Genomic DNA, 18,946 nt, shown 5'->3' on the forward strand with positions numbered 1-18,946 from the left:
CAATCTTTGTTCCTAATTTATTCTTGACAACTTGCTTTACTAAAAATCTGTGCCTTGTTTAAGACACACTGGACTCAAGTTACAGGATTTGAGCTGTAGCCCCAATTCTGCCCCTCATTCTATCATCCTTCACCATCTATCACCATGAACAAGAGAGTTCACTTCCTTTATCCTTAAGTTATATTTAAATAGAAAGTATTAGATAAAATCATTGCTAAGATCTAAGTTTTTATATTCACAAATGCCTCTGTCTGTGATCTGAGCCATTGTTTCTTATCTTATGAGCTCCCCTTTGGCTTTGTGCTTGGGTCATGGCCCTTTGTCCCCCTGTGCACAGGCCTTGTGCGATGGTTGTTCCAGACTTTGAATTGATCTGTGAAATCATGCTGGTGGCTGAAGGATTCATTGAAGCCCGGGTATTAGCCCGAAAATTCATCACTCTTTACCAGTTATGCAAAGAGCTTCTCTCCAAACAGGTATGCTACCTTTCTAATCTGGACAACCAATTATGTGATTGTCCTAGCTATGAATGGGCTGTAGGGGAGCATATTAGAGTGCTCTGTTAGAGAGTCACTGAGTCACTGTGCACATAAACATGAGAAGATCTGTTCACTTTTACAATAGAGATTTGTGTTCATATTTTACATTGCATTTTTCAGGATGGCTTGATCACAGAACTGTCCCTTACAGAATACTTAGCAATACCTGATCACTGGTGTCCTATGAGGAACTCTGCAGCGACTTACTCTCTTAACTCTATCTCAAACCTTTCTTTTGATGTTTAAACGTATATATTCAGTGCTTTATATCGCAGATCCACTTGAGTGACTAAGAAACAACTGAGTGACTAAGAAGCACCTCCATCTCAGCATTTAGAACTATTCTTCCTGCCAGTGCCTCTCCAAACCTACTTCTCCTGCATTCTTTACCTTGGTACACTGGACCATCATTTACATACTTGCTTATTCTGGAACCCTGAAAGTCATCCCTGACACTTGTCTTCTTCCTCAGCCCTACACCCATCATGAATGAACTATTGTTCATTCTACCCTCTGGATATTTCTCAAGTGCATCTTATTTTGTTCCCATGCTCACTACTAACACTTCAATTTCAAACACCCATATTTCTTGCTTAAACTATTGGAATTGCCTCTCTGCTAGTTTCTCCACTTCTATTCTACTTCCTCAAATTTGTTCTTTAACCACCAGGTGAGTGATCTTTTAAATATGCTCCTCACTGGTCTTAGTATAAAGACCAATACCCTTATCACTCTCACATAAACTGTGTAGGACTCTGTCTCCTGCCTATTTCCGTAGCTTCAGTTCACAGCCCTCTCCCTATTGTGCTGTACAGTACCTACACTTGTCCTCTTTGAGTTTAATACAGTGAAGATGAAGGAATGGTGGCTGTAGGTAGGCTAAGGATCAGACTTCCTTGGAGAAACATGTTAAAGAAAACCTGAGGGTGTAGAATTCAGTCAAACACAGAAGAGAAAGAAGTGCAGTGAAGACCAGAAGGAACAGGGCAGCCACAGGTTCATGGAAAGACAGTAAATTTCAGTTATAGCCACTATGTTCATTGTTTCATTACACAATAAATTGTTATTTTGTAGTATATATCACAGCTCTAATTAAATAATGATCAGCTAAGAAATAAGAGACTGAAAATGGACTTGAACCTAGTTCTGAGTTAAGGTTTTGTTGTGCTGAACCACACACCCCACCACTTCCCCCACTATGGTGCTCTGAGACCTGGGGTCAACAGTATGGTCCACTCTCCTATGGACTCTGTTCTCAGAACTTGTGACCAATTTTCCTTTGATGACATTTTTAAGGAGATTTTTTTATTTTATTTTTTTAAAAGATTTATTTATTATTTATACAAGCACTGGGTACAGTGAGAAGCACGGGAGGGTGAGAGAATTCGCCAGAGCGAGAGTGGGGAGCAGAGCAGGCAGAAGGACCGAAGTACACTGCTGAGGGGAGTAGTGGGCGCGGCAGGAGAGGTCTATGCGCCATGTGGGACCCTCCTCTGGTGGCCGGGGAGCAGCCGGGGATCGAACTGGTGCTGCAGAGGCTGCGGGCAGTTTCACAACCCAGCGTTCAACCACTGCGCCACCGGGGAGGCCCAAGGAACTTTTTTTAAAGAAAATATTTATTTATTCGTACAAACACTGAGTACAGTCAGAAGCGCGGGAGGGTGAGAGAATTCACCAGGGCCAGAGCAGGGAACAGAACAGGCAGACTGATGAAATACACTGCTGAGGGGAGCAGCAGGTGCGGCAGGAGAGGTCTGTGTACCATGTGGGACCCTTGCCAGCGGTGGCCGGGGATCGAACCAGCGCTGCAGAGGCTGCGGGCAGCTTCACAGCCCAGTGCTCAAACCACTGTGCCACCAGGGGAGGCTCAGGAACTTTTTTTAAATTTCTTTTTCTCAGATAATTTGAAGGCCTCCAAGGCATGTTACCCAGCCTGACTATCACTAAGAGTAAAAATGTCTCTCTCCTTGGTAGCCTTTCTACCTCTTAATGTAACAATTATAGCCAGAAATGGAAATGGTTCAGTTTAGTCTCCCTGACCCCCAACTCCTGTTTGTTCTCTGTCTGCTTTGTTGTCATTACAGCTAGAAAAGTAACTAATGTCAGAAACTAGGATTCCATAATCATGATGTTCCATGTCACTAATCCCTTCCTATGTCTTGGCCTTGGAAGTGCCTAATACTGATATCATATCTGTAATTTTGCAGACACTAGCCAAAGTATATTGTATCCCACATCCCAGAAACTCTGGTCTAACCCACACTGCCTTCTCACAGGATCACTATGACTGGGGACTGCGGGCCATCAAGTCTGTACTAGTTGTGGCAGGATCCCTGAAGCGAGGAGACCCTGATCGGCCTGAGGACCAAGTTCTTATGCGCTCCTTGCGAGATTTCAACATTCCCAAGATTGTGACTGATGACATGCCAGTGTTCATGGGCTTGATTGGGGACCTCTTTCCAGCCCTGGATGTCCCTAGAAGGCGAGACCTCAACTTTGAAGCCTTGGTTAGGAAGGCAGTAGTGGATCTGAAGCTCCAAGCTGAAGACAACTTTGTGCTCAAGGTACATGAGATTTTCCCTCTTGAGATTTCTTTGTCTCTTATTTCTGTTCTGAGATGGTGGGTTACATTTTGTTCTTACCCCAAAGGGTTGCTTTAGATGTACAAATATTTATCTATTTTGTAATGACCCAATTCATTTCAATTGTTCCTTATTGGGCCCACGATGTAGAATACGTGGTAAGGATACCAAAGAAATACAGAGCCCTACAATACATAATCATTTCATATACAATTACAGAGGAATGACAATGGTATGATATGGCAGCCATGTTGGTTGATGTGCATTTTTTTCTGAGCTTGTAAATATTTTTATGTGACCAGGGTATACATTCTTACAGGTAAAAATCTTAGGCTGGTGGGCAGAATAATGTCCTCCACCAAAGATATCCACATCTTAATCCCTAGAATCTGTGAATATGCTATGTTACATGGCAAGGTCACAGATGGAATTAAAATTGCTAATCTGCTGACCTTGAGATGAGGAGTGGTTCCTGGGGACATTATCCATGTGGTCCAACATATTCTCAAAAGTCTTTATAAGTGAAAGAGGGAGGTTGGAGAGTGTCAGAGTGACACCATGGGAGAAAATCTCAACTAGCCATTGCTCACATTAAAGACAAAGAAAGGGACCATGATCCAGGGAATGTGGGAACTTCTCCTCTAGCGTGAGAAGTGATCCATCAACAATAAGCTTTTTAGTCCAATGATCCATTTTGGACCTATGACACCAAACTGTAAAATAATAAATTGAGTTGTTTTAAATCTTTAGTTTTGACATAATTTTCTATGTAACAATAGAAAGCAAATCTACTTAGCAATAGATATAGACCTCAGGAAATAAATCTAAAACTTTAATATAAATATAACTAGTTTCATGGCCATTGGAACCATGGTGATCTATACTGTTTACGGGGAGACTCAAGGACAGGTGAAGATATTTCCTCATGTGTTAAACCAGTGTATTAATGAAGAGGGTCCTATCTACATGATATCTTTGATTGTGATTAAAATAGTCTTTATTAGAAGTGAATATATCCATGACCTACCTACCTCTTGAGAAAGAAAGCACAGACCCTCCAGATTTAAGGCTGCAAAGTTTTGGTGCACATGAGGCAAGGTGTTAATGCTTTAGTGATTGAACTGTGCTAGCAGTTTCATTGGGGTTAAAAGACATTGTTAAATTTTTAGGGTTTTAGATACTTCTGTAATTTGAGAGTGGTCTGCCCCAATCCAATTTTTCCATAAGTCTGTTATCTTGACTGTGCAATTTTGCTTAAGGTACCATTTTTAGGGTGTATAAATGTTGTTGACAGAAGTACCTGCACACAAATCACTATGCCCAGGAGCAGGATGTGACAAGTGCCACAAAAGAGGGTCTAGGATACAAGGACATGGAAAGATTTTTTCCCCCCCATACAGTAATATCTTTAGAAATCACACGATTATCAATTTAGCATTCTCAAGTGGTTTTATATTCTGCATGTCATTTGTTCCCCAAAGCCCCCAGGGTAGACTTTACAGAAGAGAAAACTGGAAAGTCATTACTTCTTCAAGAGAGTCCACTGGATTATTTCACAGGAGAGCAAGTGCTCCCCCTTGAGGAACTTCTAGATTATAGGCATATCTACTTCTCTGCATTCCTGGAAGCATTTCTAACATGTGCTACTTGCAGTGGTGGAGATTAAATCCTGGCTACATAGAATTACAGGTGGTGTCTGCTTTCTTTCAAGGATTACATTTTACAAAAGAAAGCAAAGCATCAAAAACACCTGGTCTATTGCAGTTGTGTTTGTTTAGGTCAATCTGTCCTTCCCTACTCCCAACCTCTCCTCCCCAGTTCACTGAATAGACTTTTATAAGTAGAGATGGTCTTGGAGTCCTCCAGGTAGGGGGATAGGGTGATCAAAGGGGTATAGGGTGGTGGGAAATATAAATTATATGAGCATCAGTAAAAATTTTAGTACAACTAGAGACAATGGTATTGGGATGGGGGGAAGAGTTGGTAATAGGTAATACGGGACCATTATATAGAGGAACTTAAATACCAGACTGAGTGGTCTCCTTTTAAAGGGTGTGATCCTTAGAGGTACCCCTAGTCCAGAGATGAGGCTCATACATAGCTGAGAGGCTGATATCTTAGATCCAAGCCAATTCACATCTTCTCAGTCTCTTCGGGAGTCTGCAGGGACTTTATGACCCTCCTTTCCCACATTGTGCATTTTTTTCTTATTCAGAATCTTACTCTTCCTTACTATTTTTCATATTATGTCCATATTATGTTTTTTTTCTTCTCTTTTTTCATAACTTCTTTATGTCCCTCTGATAAGACAGGTGCTCTCTATTAAGGTTTCCTGGAACAGATGTTTTCTATCTACTTTTATTTGCACTGTCTACTTAAACTTCTGAAAGTTAATTCATCAAAAATTCCTAGTGAGGCTATGGTTTGCCTAGAGATCGCACTCTGAGATCTCTTAAAAATGACAATATAAACTTTTTTTAAAAGAAAAAGTAATAAATCCATAGAAATGTGGAAACTCAGAAAGAGGTGTACAATAAATTTCTGGAAAGAAAATGAAAGGAAGTTGACAGATCAAGCAGAAGAGTACAGCATGTGGGCCATAATGTACTTAGAAAGGAATTCAAAGGAAGAGGGACCAATTCCCAAGAACACAAACCATTGTGCAGCCAGGTATTTAACCTATAGTCAAAATGGAATTTAATAAACTCTTTGAGGAAAGAGTACTGCACTTGGGGTATTGGTGCCCCAGTTGAAATACCTGCCACTCTCTTTGAGGTCCCTTGATCTGAAAGTCAGCTACCTGCTAATTCAAGTGAAAAGACAAAGGTAAAGGCCAAGGTGCAATCTTGTGCACAAAGCTCCCACTCAGTCTTCCGGCAGCTCACAACACCCACACTAGGCTCTTAGGAAACACAATGTGGCTCGTCATTGAAACTTGAGGCTCACCAGACTGGAGAAAACCAGCAATATCAGAGACAAAGTTTCTTGAGGGAGAACTACAGCAAAACAAGAATGAAAAACAAAAAAAAAGAGAGAGAAATTCAATGAGGAGGAGAATCAACATGGTGGCGAGGAAACGCTGTGGGTAAGATCTCCCATTAAAAAAAAGTTAATAGGGAGGAAAAGCAGCAGGTCCCAGTGAGAACTGGGACATGGAAGATAAACGGACAAATCCAGCAAACTACCTGAAGAAGAAAGTTGCCATAAAAGAAGACTAGAAGGGAGGAAAGCGCAGAACCCTGCTATCCTCCCCCACCCACAAAGTTGGCACTCTCCGACCAACAGAAAGGAGGAAAAAAAAAAACTAAAATGACCAACAAGAACAAACTACGCATCAAGCGGGACTGTGAGTGGAAAGGAACTATTTCAGCCACCACACCCCGTGAACTGGAGCTATGGAGAACCCTGCAAGATTCACTGAGGAGGTGAGCGAACAGCTCCAGGCACCATTAGAGAACAACAGAGACTCCCAGAGACCTGCACACAACCCCGGGCCAGCCGGTAAGCTTGCACAGAAAAGCAGAGCACTTGAAAAGCAAACGCGGATCGCGGCTGCCCAGGTCCCCGTGCCTGCGACCTAGGCTTGCAGGGAGACGCGAGGGGGCCCTCACTGAGGTGAAAGTCCCTCACTGAGTAATCAGAAACCAGGCGCCCAGACGCGGGAGCGGGGTGCAAAAGGCACCATTTCTGCGGTCACTGAACTGGGCTACAGCCCACGTCCTGGACCTGAGGGCTTTGGAACTGAGACCCGGGGCACGAAATTTGGGGCATGGGCTCTCCATGACGGTGGGGCACAAGGCAGACACAGCACCCCAAAGCCGTTGAGGTTTTCCCTACCATTCCCACTCTGTTCCCTGTTCCGCGGGGTGAAAAAAACAGCTCCCCAAGGACACTAGGAGAGATCTCTGGCACCACCTAGCGACCAGAAAAAAAGTCACTAACACCCCATAGAACAGGGACCTTTCTTCAGAAAAGACTGCTTGAAAGCAGCAGAAGGCTCCCAGAGGAGCCAGTGTCGAGATGGGAAGTTAGCCCACGCCGGGCCCCTTCCAACCAGCAGTCTGAGCCCACAGGGGGAGTGGGCACCCACGGCTGGGGCAGACCAGGTGCGCAGAAGAGTGTGCCCGAAACCAGACAAGCAGGGAGTGCATCCGGCATCACCATTTTAGAACAGGGAAATTTCTTCAGTAAAGACTGCCTGAAACCAGCAGAAGGCTCCCTCAGGAGCCAGAGGTGAGCGGGGAATTTCGCCCACGCCAGGGCCCTTCTAGCCTGCAGTCCAAGCCCAGAGGGGGAGCGGGAACCCACCACTGGGGCAGACCAGGCACACAGGGGGGTGTGTGCCCACATCTGCATTTTAGAACAGGGACCTTTCTTCAGTATATACTGCTTGAAACTGACAGATGGCTCCCAGAGGAGCCAGAGGGGAGTGGAGAAGTTCACCCAAGATGCCAGCCAGTCCCAGCAACACAGTGTCCCAATGAATACGACAAATTAGAAAACAGACAGTAGGGAGTAGAAGAACCACATGCAACCTAACAACTCCTCAGGAAAAAAGCACACCACAAAAAGAAAACCACCCCTCAAATTGCAACGACAATAACTTGGAAGAACTTCTGAGCCTTCCAGAAAGAGAATTTAAAATTGCCATGATTAAAAAAATGACAGAACTCATAAAGGAAAACAATGATCAGAAGAATGAAAATCAGTTCCTAAAGAGGGAAGCAAAAGAAATGCAGGAGATCAAAAAATTAATGGAGGAACTAAATAACTCTGGGAAAAGCAATGAAAGCAGAATAGATGAAATGGAAGAACGAATAAGTTCTCTTGAAGACACAGAAATAAAAAGAACCAAAACAGAAAAGGAAAGAGAAGTACGAAGGAAAAAGACCGAAGAAAGACTTTGGGAACTATCTGACTCCATGAGGAAAGGAAATATAAGAGTTATAGGAATACCAGAAGGAGAGGAGAGAGATGTAGGAACAGAGAAAATATTCAAGGACATAATTGAAGAGAACTTCCCAAATGTGAAGAAGGAGCTGAAAATTGATATTCAAGAAGCAAGAAGACACCAAACTTCCACAACGAAAAGAAAAATACAGCAAGACACATAATTGTAAAGTTCCCAAGAATCCAGGACAAGGAAAAAATAATGAAGCTGACAAGAGGGAAGAAACAGATAACATTCAAAGGAAAACCAATCAGGCTGACATCAGACTTCTCTGAAGAAACACTACGGACAAGGTGAGAGTGGAGGGACATAGTCAACAGACTCCAAGAAAACAGATGCCAACCAAGAATACTCTATCCTGCAAAGCTCTCCTTCCTCTATGAAGAAAGAATAAGGAACTTCGCAGACAAACAGAAACTCTGGAATTTCATTACGACTAAACCCCCACTCCAAAAAATACTACAAGGAATCCTAAAGCTAAAATTTCAGAGGGACGAATAACAACGAAAGAAGGCCAAAAAAAAAGTTATTAAAAGAATAAATAAATAAAATCAAAGGAAAGACAAACACAATGGCAAAAACAGATGCTAACATATCAATATTAACTCTAAATGTAAATGGACTAAACTCTTCAATAAAAAGACACAGAGATGCAGGCTGGATTAAGAAACAAAACCCAAACTTTTGCTGTCTCCAGGAAACACATTTAGCTACAAAAGATAAAAATAGACTCAAAGTTAAAGGATGGAAAACAATCCTACAAGCAAATGGACGAAAAAAGAAAGCAGGGACAGGTATACTTATATCAGATAAAACAGATTTCAAACTCAAAAAGATAAAAAGAGACTGCAACGGTCACTACATTATGATCAAGGGGACAATACTTCAAGAAGAAATAACACTCATTAACATATACTCACCAAATGAAGGAGCACCAAAATATATCAGACAACTGCTGTCATCTCTGAAAACAGACATCAGAGAAAACACATATGTAGTGGGAGACTTCAACACACCACTATCAACAATGGATAGATCAATAAGACAAAAAATAAGTAAAGAAACTAAAGCTCTAAATAAGGACCTAGAGAATTTGGGCTTAACAGACATCTATAGAACACTAAACCCAAAAAAAAAGAGTACACATTTTTCTCAAGCGCACATGGATCATTCTCCAGGATCGATCACATACTGGGGCACAAGACAAACATCAACAGATACACCAAGATTGAAATCATACCAACCATCTTTTCTGGACATGAAGGCATCAAACTAGAAATAAACCATAAAAAGAAGGCAAGGAACTCTCCTACCTCATGGAGATTAAAAACCACACTACTGGAAGACCATTGGACTAATGAGGAGATCAAAGAAGAAATTAAAAAGTTCTTTGAATTGAATGACAAAGAGGACACCAATTTCCTAAATGTATGGAATGCAGCAAAAGCAGTAATAAGAGGAAAATATATAGCAATAAAAGCTCACATCAAGAAACACGAAAGAACTCAAAGGAACAACCTAATCTCGAAGCTCAAAGATCTAGAAAAAGAATAACAAAAAAACCCCAAAGCTAGTAGAAGAAAGGAAATAATAAAAACCAAAGCAGAAATAAATGAAATTGAAACTAAAAAAACAATCCAAAAGATCAATGAATCCAAGAGCTGGTTCTTCGAAAAAATCAATAAAATAGACAAACGCCTAGCCAGGCTCACAAAGGAAAAAAGGGAGAAAGCACAAATAAACAGGACCATAAATGAAAGAGGAGAAATCACAACGGACACAGCAGAAATCAAAAGAATAATCAGTAACTACTATGAACAGTTATATGGAAACAAGTTCAACAATCTGGAGGAGATGGACAAATTCCTACAATTCTACAATCACCCAAAGCTAGATAAAGAAGAAATAGAACACCTAAACAGACCAATTACAACCAGAAAAATTGAAATGGTAATCAAAAACCTCCCAAAAAACAAAAGCCCAGGACCTGATGGATTTACAAATGAATTCTACCAAACACTCAGAGACGAATTAGTGCCTATCCTTCACAAACTCTTCCAAAAAATTGAGAAGGAAGGGACAATACCAAACACATTCTATGAAGCCAACATTACACTAATACCAAAACCGAACAAGGACAACACAAAAAAGGAAAATCAAAGGCCAATCTCCCTAATGAACACTGATGCAAAAATCCTCAATAAAATTTTAGCTATCAGAATCCAAGAATGTATCCATAAGATAATTCAACACGACCAAGTAGGATTCATTCCAGGGACACAAGGATGGTTCAACATCTGAAAAATCAATCAAAGTTATCCAACACATCAACAAAAAGAAATATAAAAACCATATGATAATATCAATGGATGCTGAGAAAGCTTTTGACAAAGTGCAACACCCATTCATGATTAAAGCCCTTGAAATTCTTGGGATACAAGGAACATACCTCAACATCATAAAGGCCATCTATGAGAAGCCAACAGCCAGTATCATTCTCAATGGTGAAAAGCTGAAAGCAATTCCATTAAGATCTGGAACAAGACAAGGATGTCCACTCTCACCACTGCTTTTCAATATAATATTGGAAGTCCTAGCCAGAGCAATAAGACAAGAGAAAGACATACAAGGAATCCAAATAGGAAAAGAAGAAGTCAAACTATCACTATTTGCAGATGATATGATAATATACATAGAGAACCCCAAAAACTCCACAGAAAAACTAATTCAACTCATCAATCAGTTCAGTAAAGTGGCAGGATACAAAATCAACACGCAGAAGTCAGTAGCTTTCCTATACACAAACAATAAATCTGAAGAAGAGGAAATAAAAAAAATCCCTTTTGTTATCGAAACAAAAAAAAATCAAATATTTGGGAATAAATCTAACAAAAGAAGTAAAGGACCTATACAAAGAAAACTATAAAACACTGTTAAAAGAAATAGAAGACACACAGAAATGGAAAGACTTCCCCTGCTCATGGATTGGAAGAATAAACATTATTAAAATGGCCATCCTACCAAAAGCAATATACAGATTCAATGCTATTCCAATAAAAATCTCAATGTCATTCTTCAAAGAAATAGAACAATTATTGATGAAATTCATATGGAATCACAAAAAACCCTGAATAGCCAAAGCTCTCCTGAAAAAAAAAAAAAAGAAGGGAATGGAGGCATCACACTCCCAGACTTCAAAATATACTACAAAGCCATAATCATCAAAACTTCATGGTATTGGAACAAGAACAGACATACATACCAAAGGAATCTAATAGAAAATCCAGAAATAAACCCACAGATTTACGGTCAACTAATCTTTGACAAAGAAGCAAAGAATATGCACTGGAGTAAAGAAACTTTGTTCAATAAATGGTGCTGAGAAAACTGGGTCGCTACATGCAAAAGAATGAAGCTTGACCACTACCTCACACCATACACAAAAATCAACTCAAAATGGATTAAAGAACTAGACATAAGACCTGAAACCATAAAATACATAGAAGGAAATATAGGTGAAACACTACATGACATGCACTTCAAAGACATCTTTACTGACACATCACCCAAAGCAGTGATAGTGAAGGCAAAGATAAACAGCTGGGACTACATCAAATTAAAGAGCTTCTGCACAGCAAAAGAGACAATAACAAAAACAAAGAGAAACCCCACCAACTGGGAGAACATTTTTGCACACAACACTAATGATAAAGGACTGATCACAAAAATCTGCAAAGAGCTGATGAGACTCAACAACAACAAAGAATATAATCCCGTCAAAAAATGGGCAGAAGAGCTAAAAAGAAACTTCTCTGAAGAGGAAATACAAATGGCCAACAGGCAAATGAAAAAATGTTCAACATCACTTGTAATCAGGGAAATGCAAATCAAAACTACCATGAGATACCATCTTACACCAGTGAGAATGGCACATATTAAAAAAACTAGCAACAACAAACGTTGGCGAGGGTGTGGAGAAAAAGGAACTCTCCTGCACTGTTGGTGGGAGTGCAAACTGGTCCAACCACTATGGAGAGCTGTGTGGAGATTTCTGGACCTACTAAACATAGAGCTTCCATATGATCCAGCAATTCCACTCCTAGGTATTTACCCAAAGGACACAGAAACATCAAATCCAAAGAGCACCTGCACCCCTATGCTTATAGCTGCACTGTTTACAATAGCTAAGCTTTTGAAACAACCCAAATGCCCAAAAATAGATGACTAGATCAAGAAGATGTGGTCCATATACACCATGGAATATTACTCAGCATTCAAAAAAGATAAACACATGCAATTTGCAGCAACATGGATGGCACGGGAAGGGATCATGCTCAGTGAAATAAGCCAGAAAGAAAAAGAAAAATACTGGATGGTCTCACTCATAGCAGAAATCTAGAAAACTTAAATAAGGGACCAGGAAAATGAATAACTATAAGAAAGTGAAAATCAAAATCAACAAAAACTATGAACCAGAGACACTCTATGGGGGTAGGGGGCAGGAGGGCAGGGATCGGGGTCAAAATAAGGGGGTTGCAATTGTATGGGGAATATAAAAATAAAAAATAAAAAATAATTAAAAAAAAAGAAAAGTCAAATAAAATATTATCTAAATGGTAAAAAAAAAAATCATGATTAAAAAAAACCTAGAATCAAAAGTAAGGAAGCCTGGGATGATATCTGTCAACAGACCTACATAGAAATTATTTTAAATTAGAGCAGGAAGAATCTTGAAGAAAAAGAACCTCAAAAATGAGTATATTCAATGTAAGAATAGACTAACAAGATGAAAGTTCTTGTGTGTTTTATTTAACTTCCAAGGCATAGGAACTAAAGGGTGTCTTTTCTTTTAGCATAGAGAAAAGAAAGCAATTTAAAATACCAAGAGAAATAAAATCATAGCCTAAATCTTTTTTTAAAAGTTAATGTGACCCAGTCTTGGTCATTATTAGGATTATAGAAAGGAGTATTCATTTCACCTTGGACTGGTACTTAGAACAACTTCTATCAAGTCAAGGCACCAGGTCCATACACAGTTGTCCTAACACAGTGCATCCTGGGCAACTGTTTTTTCTGTAGTGAAAAACATTTATCATCATATAAATGTAAGCCACTACTGGTCTTTAACCCTTCGAATCATGGGAAATACAGAAGATCTAAATATAAGTACAAAACAGAATTTAAATATTATCAAATATGACAATGTAAAAGTATAGCTTATCTAAAAGAAGAGAGAAGACTGAAAGAAGAAGGAGCAATAGAAGGAAGTATAAGGATGTTTATATATGTATCTTATAAAAGATACTGTCAAAAGTTGATAGATTCTTACAGTCAGAAAACAGAAATGACTCATTCATCAGTTGATAAATGGATAAACAAAATGTGTATACATAAACAATAGAATTTTATTCAACCCTAAGGAGAATGAAGTATTGGTACATGCTACAGCATGGAAAGTTTTGAAAACATTGTAAGTGAAGTAAGTCATTCACAAAATATCACGTCTATGAAATGTGCAGAATAGTTAAATCTATAGAGGCAGAATGTAGATCAGTGGTTGTATAGAGTTGAGATAAAAGTAAGGAGATGGAGAGTGACTGCTAATGAGTGTAGTTTTTCCTTTTGGGGTGATGAAAATGTTCTAAAATGAAGAATGATATAAAATATATAATAAATAAATAAATATTAAAAAAAGAAAATGTTGTAAAATTGGATAGTGGTGATGGTTATCCAATCCTGTGAATATAATAAAACCACTGGATTGTACACTGTAAAAAAGTGAATTTTATGGTGTGTGAATTTTTAACTCACCAACCAATTGAAATGAGCAAATGATGTTGAGGAAACTAGAAAGGTATTCTCCAGTATCAAACAATCAGTCAGTTGTTTGTACAAATATATCTAAGGATATAGTAGTCTCCATTCAACAAACATAGCTCGCCCCCATCCCCTTTTCTTCTTCCTTTTTTTTTTTTTTTTTAATTTCAATGATCTCAGGTCAATTTCATGCTTGAACATCTTCTAAGTCCTTACTAATTTGTCAAAAATAAAATTCTCACTATTAATTCCTGCATATCTGATTTTTTCTTACTTATACCATGCTCCTGCTCTTTTTGTGTATTCTTTGAGCTCTCCAAACTTTCTGCTAAACTTACAGCCTTTGCACTCACTTTCACTCAACCTGGGATGCTCTTCTGCTGGTCTCCACAGGGCTGACTCTCATTCAGGCCTTAGATGTCAGCTCCTCAGAGGCCTCACATCTCTTTAGATCCTTATCTAAAAAGATCCTAATTTAAGTTTCTGAAGAATGCAAATAAGAACCAGGACTGAGACTCTTCTCTAAGAAATATGGGCCTGGAATCAAAGGAATGGCAATGACCTGGGACAGAGAAGAGAAACATGTTGATGCAATGGAAAACAAAATTCAGATTAATATCTTAGTAAATTATTCTGCCACACTGGAAGTTAATCATATTGCTCCCTAAATAGCCATTTATCTGCTACCTTCATACTGAGCTTAGCAGTACCACTCTCCTAATTCCCTGGTTGTATGATTGTAGAATTCTTTTAAATACCTGTATCACTTATTTTTAAAAAAATATAGGAGTCATTATTTATCAATTTTTTTAAATACAGAATAAATAAATTAAATATATGAAGAAAAAACATATTGGCCCATGCACCCTGCCAATGAATTTTCTCTTCAATTCACTTTCCTGGGCTAATAAGGATCTTATTGTACAAAAATATAGAGAAATCTACAAACCATGATCTTTTCTTATACAGCCCACCCCTCTTTTCCACCCATTCTTCACATTTGCAACAAATATTTTTTTCCACATGTAGAATTTGCCAGATTCTCTGCTAGATGTTGAAAAGAGACAAAGCCCAGTCTAGCCTGATGCCAAGATGTCAAGGAGCTGACAATCTAATAGGGATACAGAAAAGTGACCATTGTGATATTTATAAGGACTAGAATGTAGATTGGGGCACCTGCTCCAGACTAAGGGGTGCAGGAGCTGGTCATAGGAAGCAGGATAAAGGAAGGTAACTTCTGAACAGAAGGCACAATTATGTTGTAATCCATAGACAAATAAGAGAGCATCATTAAACACCTCCAAGCCATTGTCTAGCTGCAATGTACATGCTGGAGGAGGAAAGATAAGGCAGGAGACAGGTTAGGGTCAACCACAAAAAGGTCTCATATGTCAGTCTAAGAGTTTAGGACTTCCTCACCAATATGGAGAATTATCGAAGCAACAGAGTCATGGCAGTGACAAGATTAGATTTCCACTGAAATAAGTACACTCCTACAACATTGTGGAAAGGTGAGCCTGGTGGCAAACTAGAATAAGAGCAATGAAACCTTCATAGTCCCCAAGGGGCCCTTTAATTCCAGCCTCATCAAGCCCACTAAAGCACATGATGCTCTGTCATACCGCAAGCCTTTTGTTTGTACTGTAACCTCTGCCTAGAATATCCTTCGTATTAATCTTCTTGGCAAACTCCTCCTCTTCCCTGAAGTCCCAGTTCAAATGCCCCCTCTTCTATAAAGGCTTTTTTGTTCCCTTTATCTGTACAAAATAAATTATTTCATCCTATCTGTGTCCAATAACAGTTTATAAATACCTCAGTTACAGCACTTATCACCTCCATGATAATAATTTGTCAACATGACTTGCTTCTCCATCATACTATGAAATCACTGAGGGTAGTGATCTCCCTTACCTGACACACTCTGAAACTTAGTTAGTGACTACTAATTATATGGCAGAATGATGAATTAGTGAATAAATGTTGCCCCTATCTTTAGCACCCCATCATATCTTGAGGTTAAAACTCTTCCTCTCTGACATCAAGTCTCATTTCCAACACCAGAATGGCTCACAGAAGAGTTGGGATATAGGGGAGTGACAAATTGGACCCACTGATTGAATTTCACACCTCTCTAGGTGGTCCAGCTGGAGGAGCTCCTGGCGGTGCGGCACTCTGTGTTCGTGGTGGGCAGTGCCGGTACTGGCAAGTCTCAGGTGCTGAAGTCGTTGTATAAAACCTATCAGATCATGAAACGCCGTCCTGTCTGGACTGACCTCAATCCCAAAGTCGTCACAAACGATGAACTCTTTGGCATAATCAATCCAGCCACACGAGAATGGAAGGATGGTAAGAGCAGGACACTCCTAGAAGAATGTTCTCACTGGCCTTGGAGTACCCCTGGGCAGGCCTGAAGTTAGTAGGGAGAAATGCAGAAGAGAGAACAGTAGACTGATGTGCTTGGAATTAGAAAGGGAGGTAAATTAATTAAAGAAAGAAAGAAAACAATTTTGAATGGGAAGGGAACCTCAGCCCTTTGGATATTATTTCCTTGAAGTCTTCTTCCACTGCTTCTTGAAAGAGGGCACTGAGAATGATACGGCATGGCAGGTATTCTGCTGTAAGTTAGTGGTTCTGGAACACAAGTCACGAGATCTCTTCACTGTCTGGTAGTGGGTTTAAGGCAGGTTGGAGTAGAGAGGGCCACAGTTCATTTCCAAAGAAGCAGTATGGTCAAGCGTCTCGAGGAGAGCTCCTCTCCCCATCAGCACTTTTCTAGGAGTGATGGGGAAGCTGCTATAGAATACTGTGCCCAGGATAGGCCCTGATGATGCTGAAGTCATCACTCATCTCACGATGGTTGCAGAATCATGATCCCTTTTACAGTGATTCAGAAAGTCCCCAACCAGTGTTCACTTAGTGCTGACCTCACCATAACCTTCAAAAAATTGATACACCATGGTAGATGTTGGAAAGGGTCCTCTGTCATCAGAAGAGAGAAGAAAATGGAGAAAAACCTCTATGAGCTGACAGGGCCTCTTTTTAAAACCCGTGTAGCTTCTGGAATGAGGAAACCTTAGCTCCCTCCTAACACTCCAATGTCTAACCAAACCAGGGTCAAACTGTCTGGATTCCTCTAATGTAAGGCCTTCAATCAGAGGCCAAGAACAAGAGGAGTTACTGAGCACACTCTCTAATTTTCATTTGGCTGTCTATTAGTAAGACATATTTTTCTTCTTGGTCTTAGTAATTGGTACTTTGGTGATTTTATTTCCCCTTATTTTTTTAATCAGTTTGTAAGAGACCCTTATATATCAAAGACATGGACCGTTTGCCTGTAATATGCAATGCTAATGGTTTTCCCTGTCTACCACTTGTCTATAGACACTTCATCACATATTTTCTATACATATTTTTTAAAAGGATATTATGTATGCCTAGTTTTTTAGCATCTGTAATTCCTATTGATTTTATAAATCTTTCTAACTTGCAGCTATGGATAACACATCATAAATTTGGTCTGAAAGATTCTTTTCACATTAACATTTTTTATCCATCTAGAATCTTTTGGGGAGGCTAAATGTGAGATAAGGTAGAGAATCAACTTTATTTCCTTCCATGTGGATAATTGAATGTGTCAGCACCATTTAAGAAAATTGTCCTTTCCATCTGTATTTAAACACCAGCTTGTCATATGCTGAGATACAATTCTGAGTTTTATATTCTATTCCACTCATCCACTTACCTAATCCTGTACAATATCATTCTATTTTGATTACAATAATTTTATAACATATCTTAATATATAATGAGGTAAGTCCCTCCTCAACATATTTTTATAATTTTCTTGGCTAGTCTCAGGCACTTCTTATTCTGTATTAAATTTGAGCTCACATAATATAATTCAAATTTTAAACTCTTGGAATTTTAAATAAAGTGTTATTGAATATATACATTAAATTTGGAGATATTTATAAAGATATAATAATCAAAATATGTCTTCACTAAAAAAGAAAATGTCCAAGTAAATGGAGTATAACCTTTTAAATCTTTTTAGGAGAACTTAATAAAAATAATATATAAATAGAATAAAAAATAATATAAAAATAGAAGTGTAGTGGATTATATTAATAAGCCTTTTCCAAAATTAGACAGTCTCAACAGAGAAATAAGTATTGACATAGAGGAATTAGGAAATACATTTTCAAACTCAATATAATACATAGTTATAGTTTTATATTCTATTCCACTTAACCACTTACCTAATCCTGTACTAATATTATGTGTATTATAAAGAGAAAATATAGTTAGTTCATGAAACATTTCTAAAGGTTTAAATTTAGTTGACCACAGAAGGACCAGTAATGAACTCGAAAGTATTAATCGACAGGTCACAATCTCTGATAATAATGTAATAGAATTATTAAATCTCTGATAATAATGTAATATAATTATTAATTGTAACAAATATCATTAAAATGCCCCCAAAATAATTTTATTATTTGTAAATCAAGAAATACTTGCTTATCCCCTTATTAAAGAGAAAATATAACTATAATCTCTTAGGAAGCAATGAAAGGTAAATACTCAATACAAAAACCTATGGGACACATCTAGAGGCAAAAGGAAAACTATACTTTCTTTATAACAGAAGATAGGCTAGAAATAAAAGAAATCAGTACCCATCCTAAGAAATCACTAAAAGGGTAATAAACTAAACTTGAAGAAAATTGGGAAGAGGAAACTAATAAAACCTGAAATCAGTGGAAATGAACAAAAATCATAGGAAGTATAAATAAATACTGTATTTTTGTAAAGACTAGTAAGTTCATTATGAGCATGATTAATGGGAGGGGAGGAGTAGAAGTGTGTAAAAGTAGGAAGTAGAAAGAGGATACAACACTAAATATAGGCAAGATTAAGACAGAAGAGAACATGTAATTAAATGATATACAATTGACTGGAAGAAATGGTTGATCCTCTAGCAAAATAGAAACTTAAAAATTACTCAATAAGAGGTAGAAAACTTGAGAAAACTAATAAAAAGGAAAAATTTAAAA

General features: G+C 38.6%; 1 protein-coding gene across 1 annotated transcript in view; it reads left to right on the forward strand.

Annotated features, from left to right (window-relative positions):
• DNAH9 (dynein axonemal heavy chain 9) overlaps positions 1–18,946 on the forward strand; it is a 321,611-nt gene that overhangs the window by 129,885 nt on the left and 172,780 nt on the right. Inside the window, exons 30-32 of the mRNA XM_037492667.2 lie at positions 338–476; positions 2,816–3,103; positions 16,025–16,235. Of these exons, the coding sequence (XP_037348564.1) occupies positions 338–476; positions 2,816–3,103; positions 16,025–16,235 (638 nt within the window). The remainder of the gene's footprint in view (positions 1–337; positions 477–2,815; positions 3,104–16,024; positions 16,236–18,946) is intronic.

Source organism: Talpa occidentalis, unplaced genomic scaffold (genome assembly GCF_014898055.3).
Source record: "Talpa occidentalis isolate TD23 unplaced genomic scaffold, MPIMG_talOcc4v2.1 talOcc4.7, whole genome shotgun sequence".
Taxonomy (NCBI): Eukaryota; Metazoa; Chordata; class Mammalia; order Eulipotyphla; family Talpidae; genus Talpa; species Talpa occidentalis.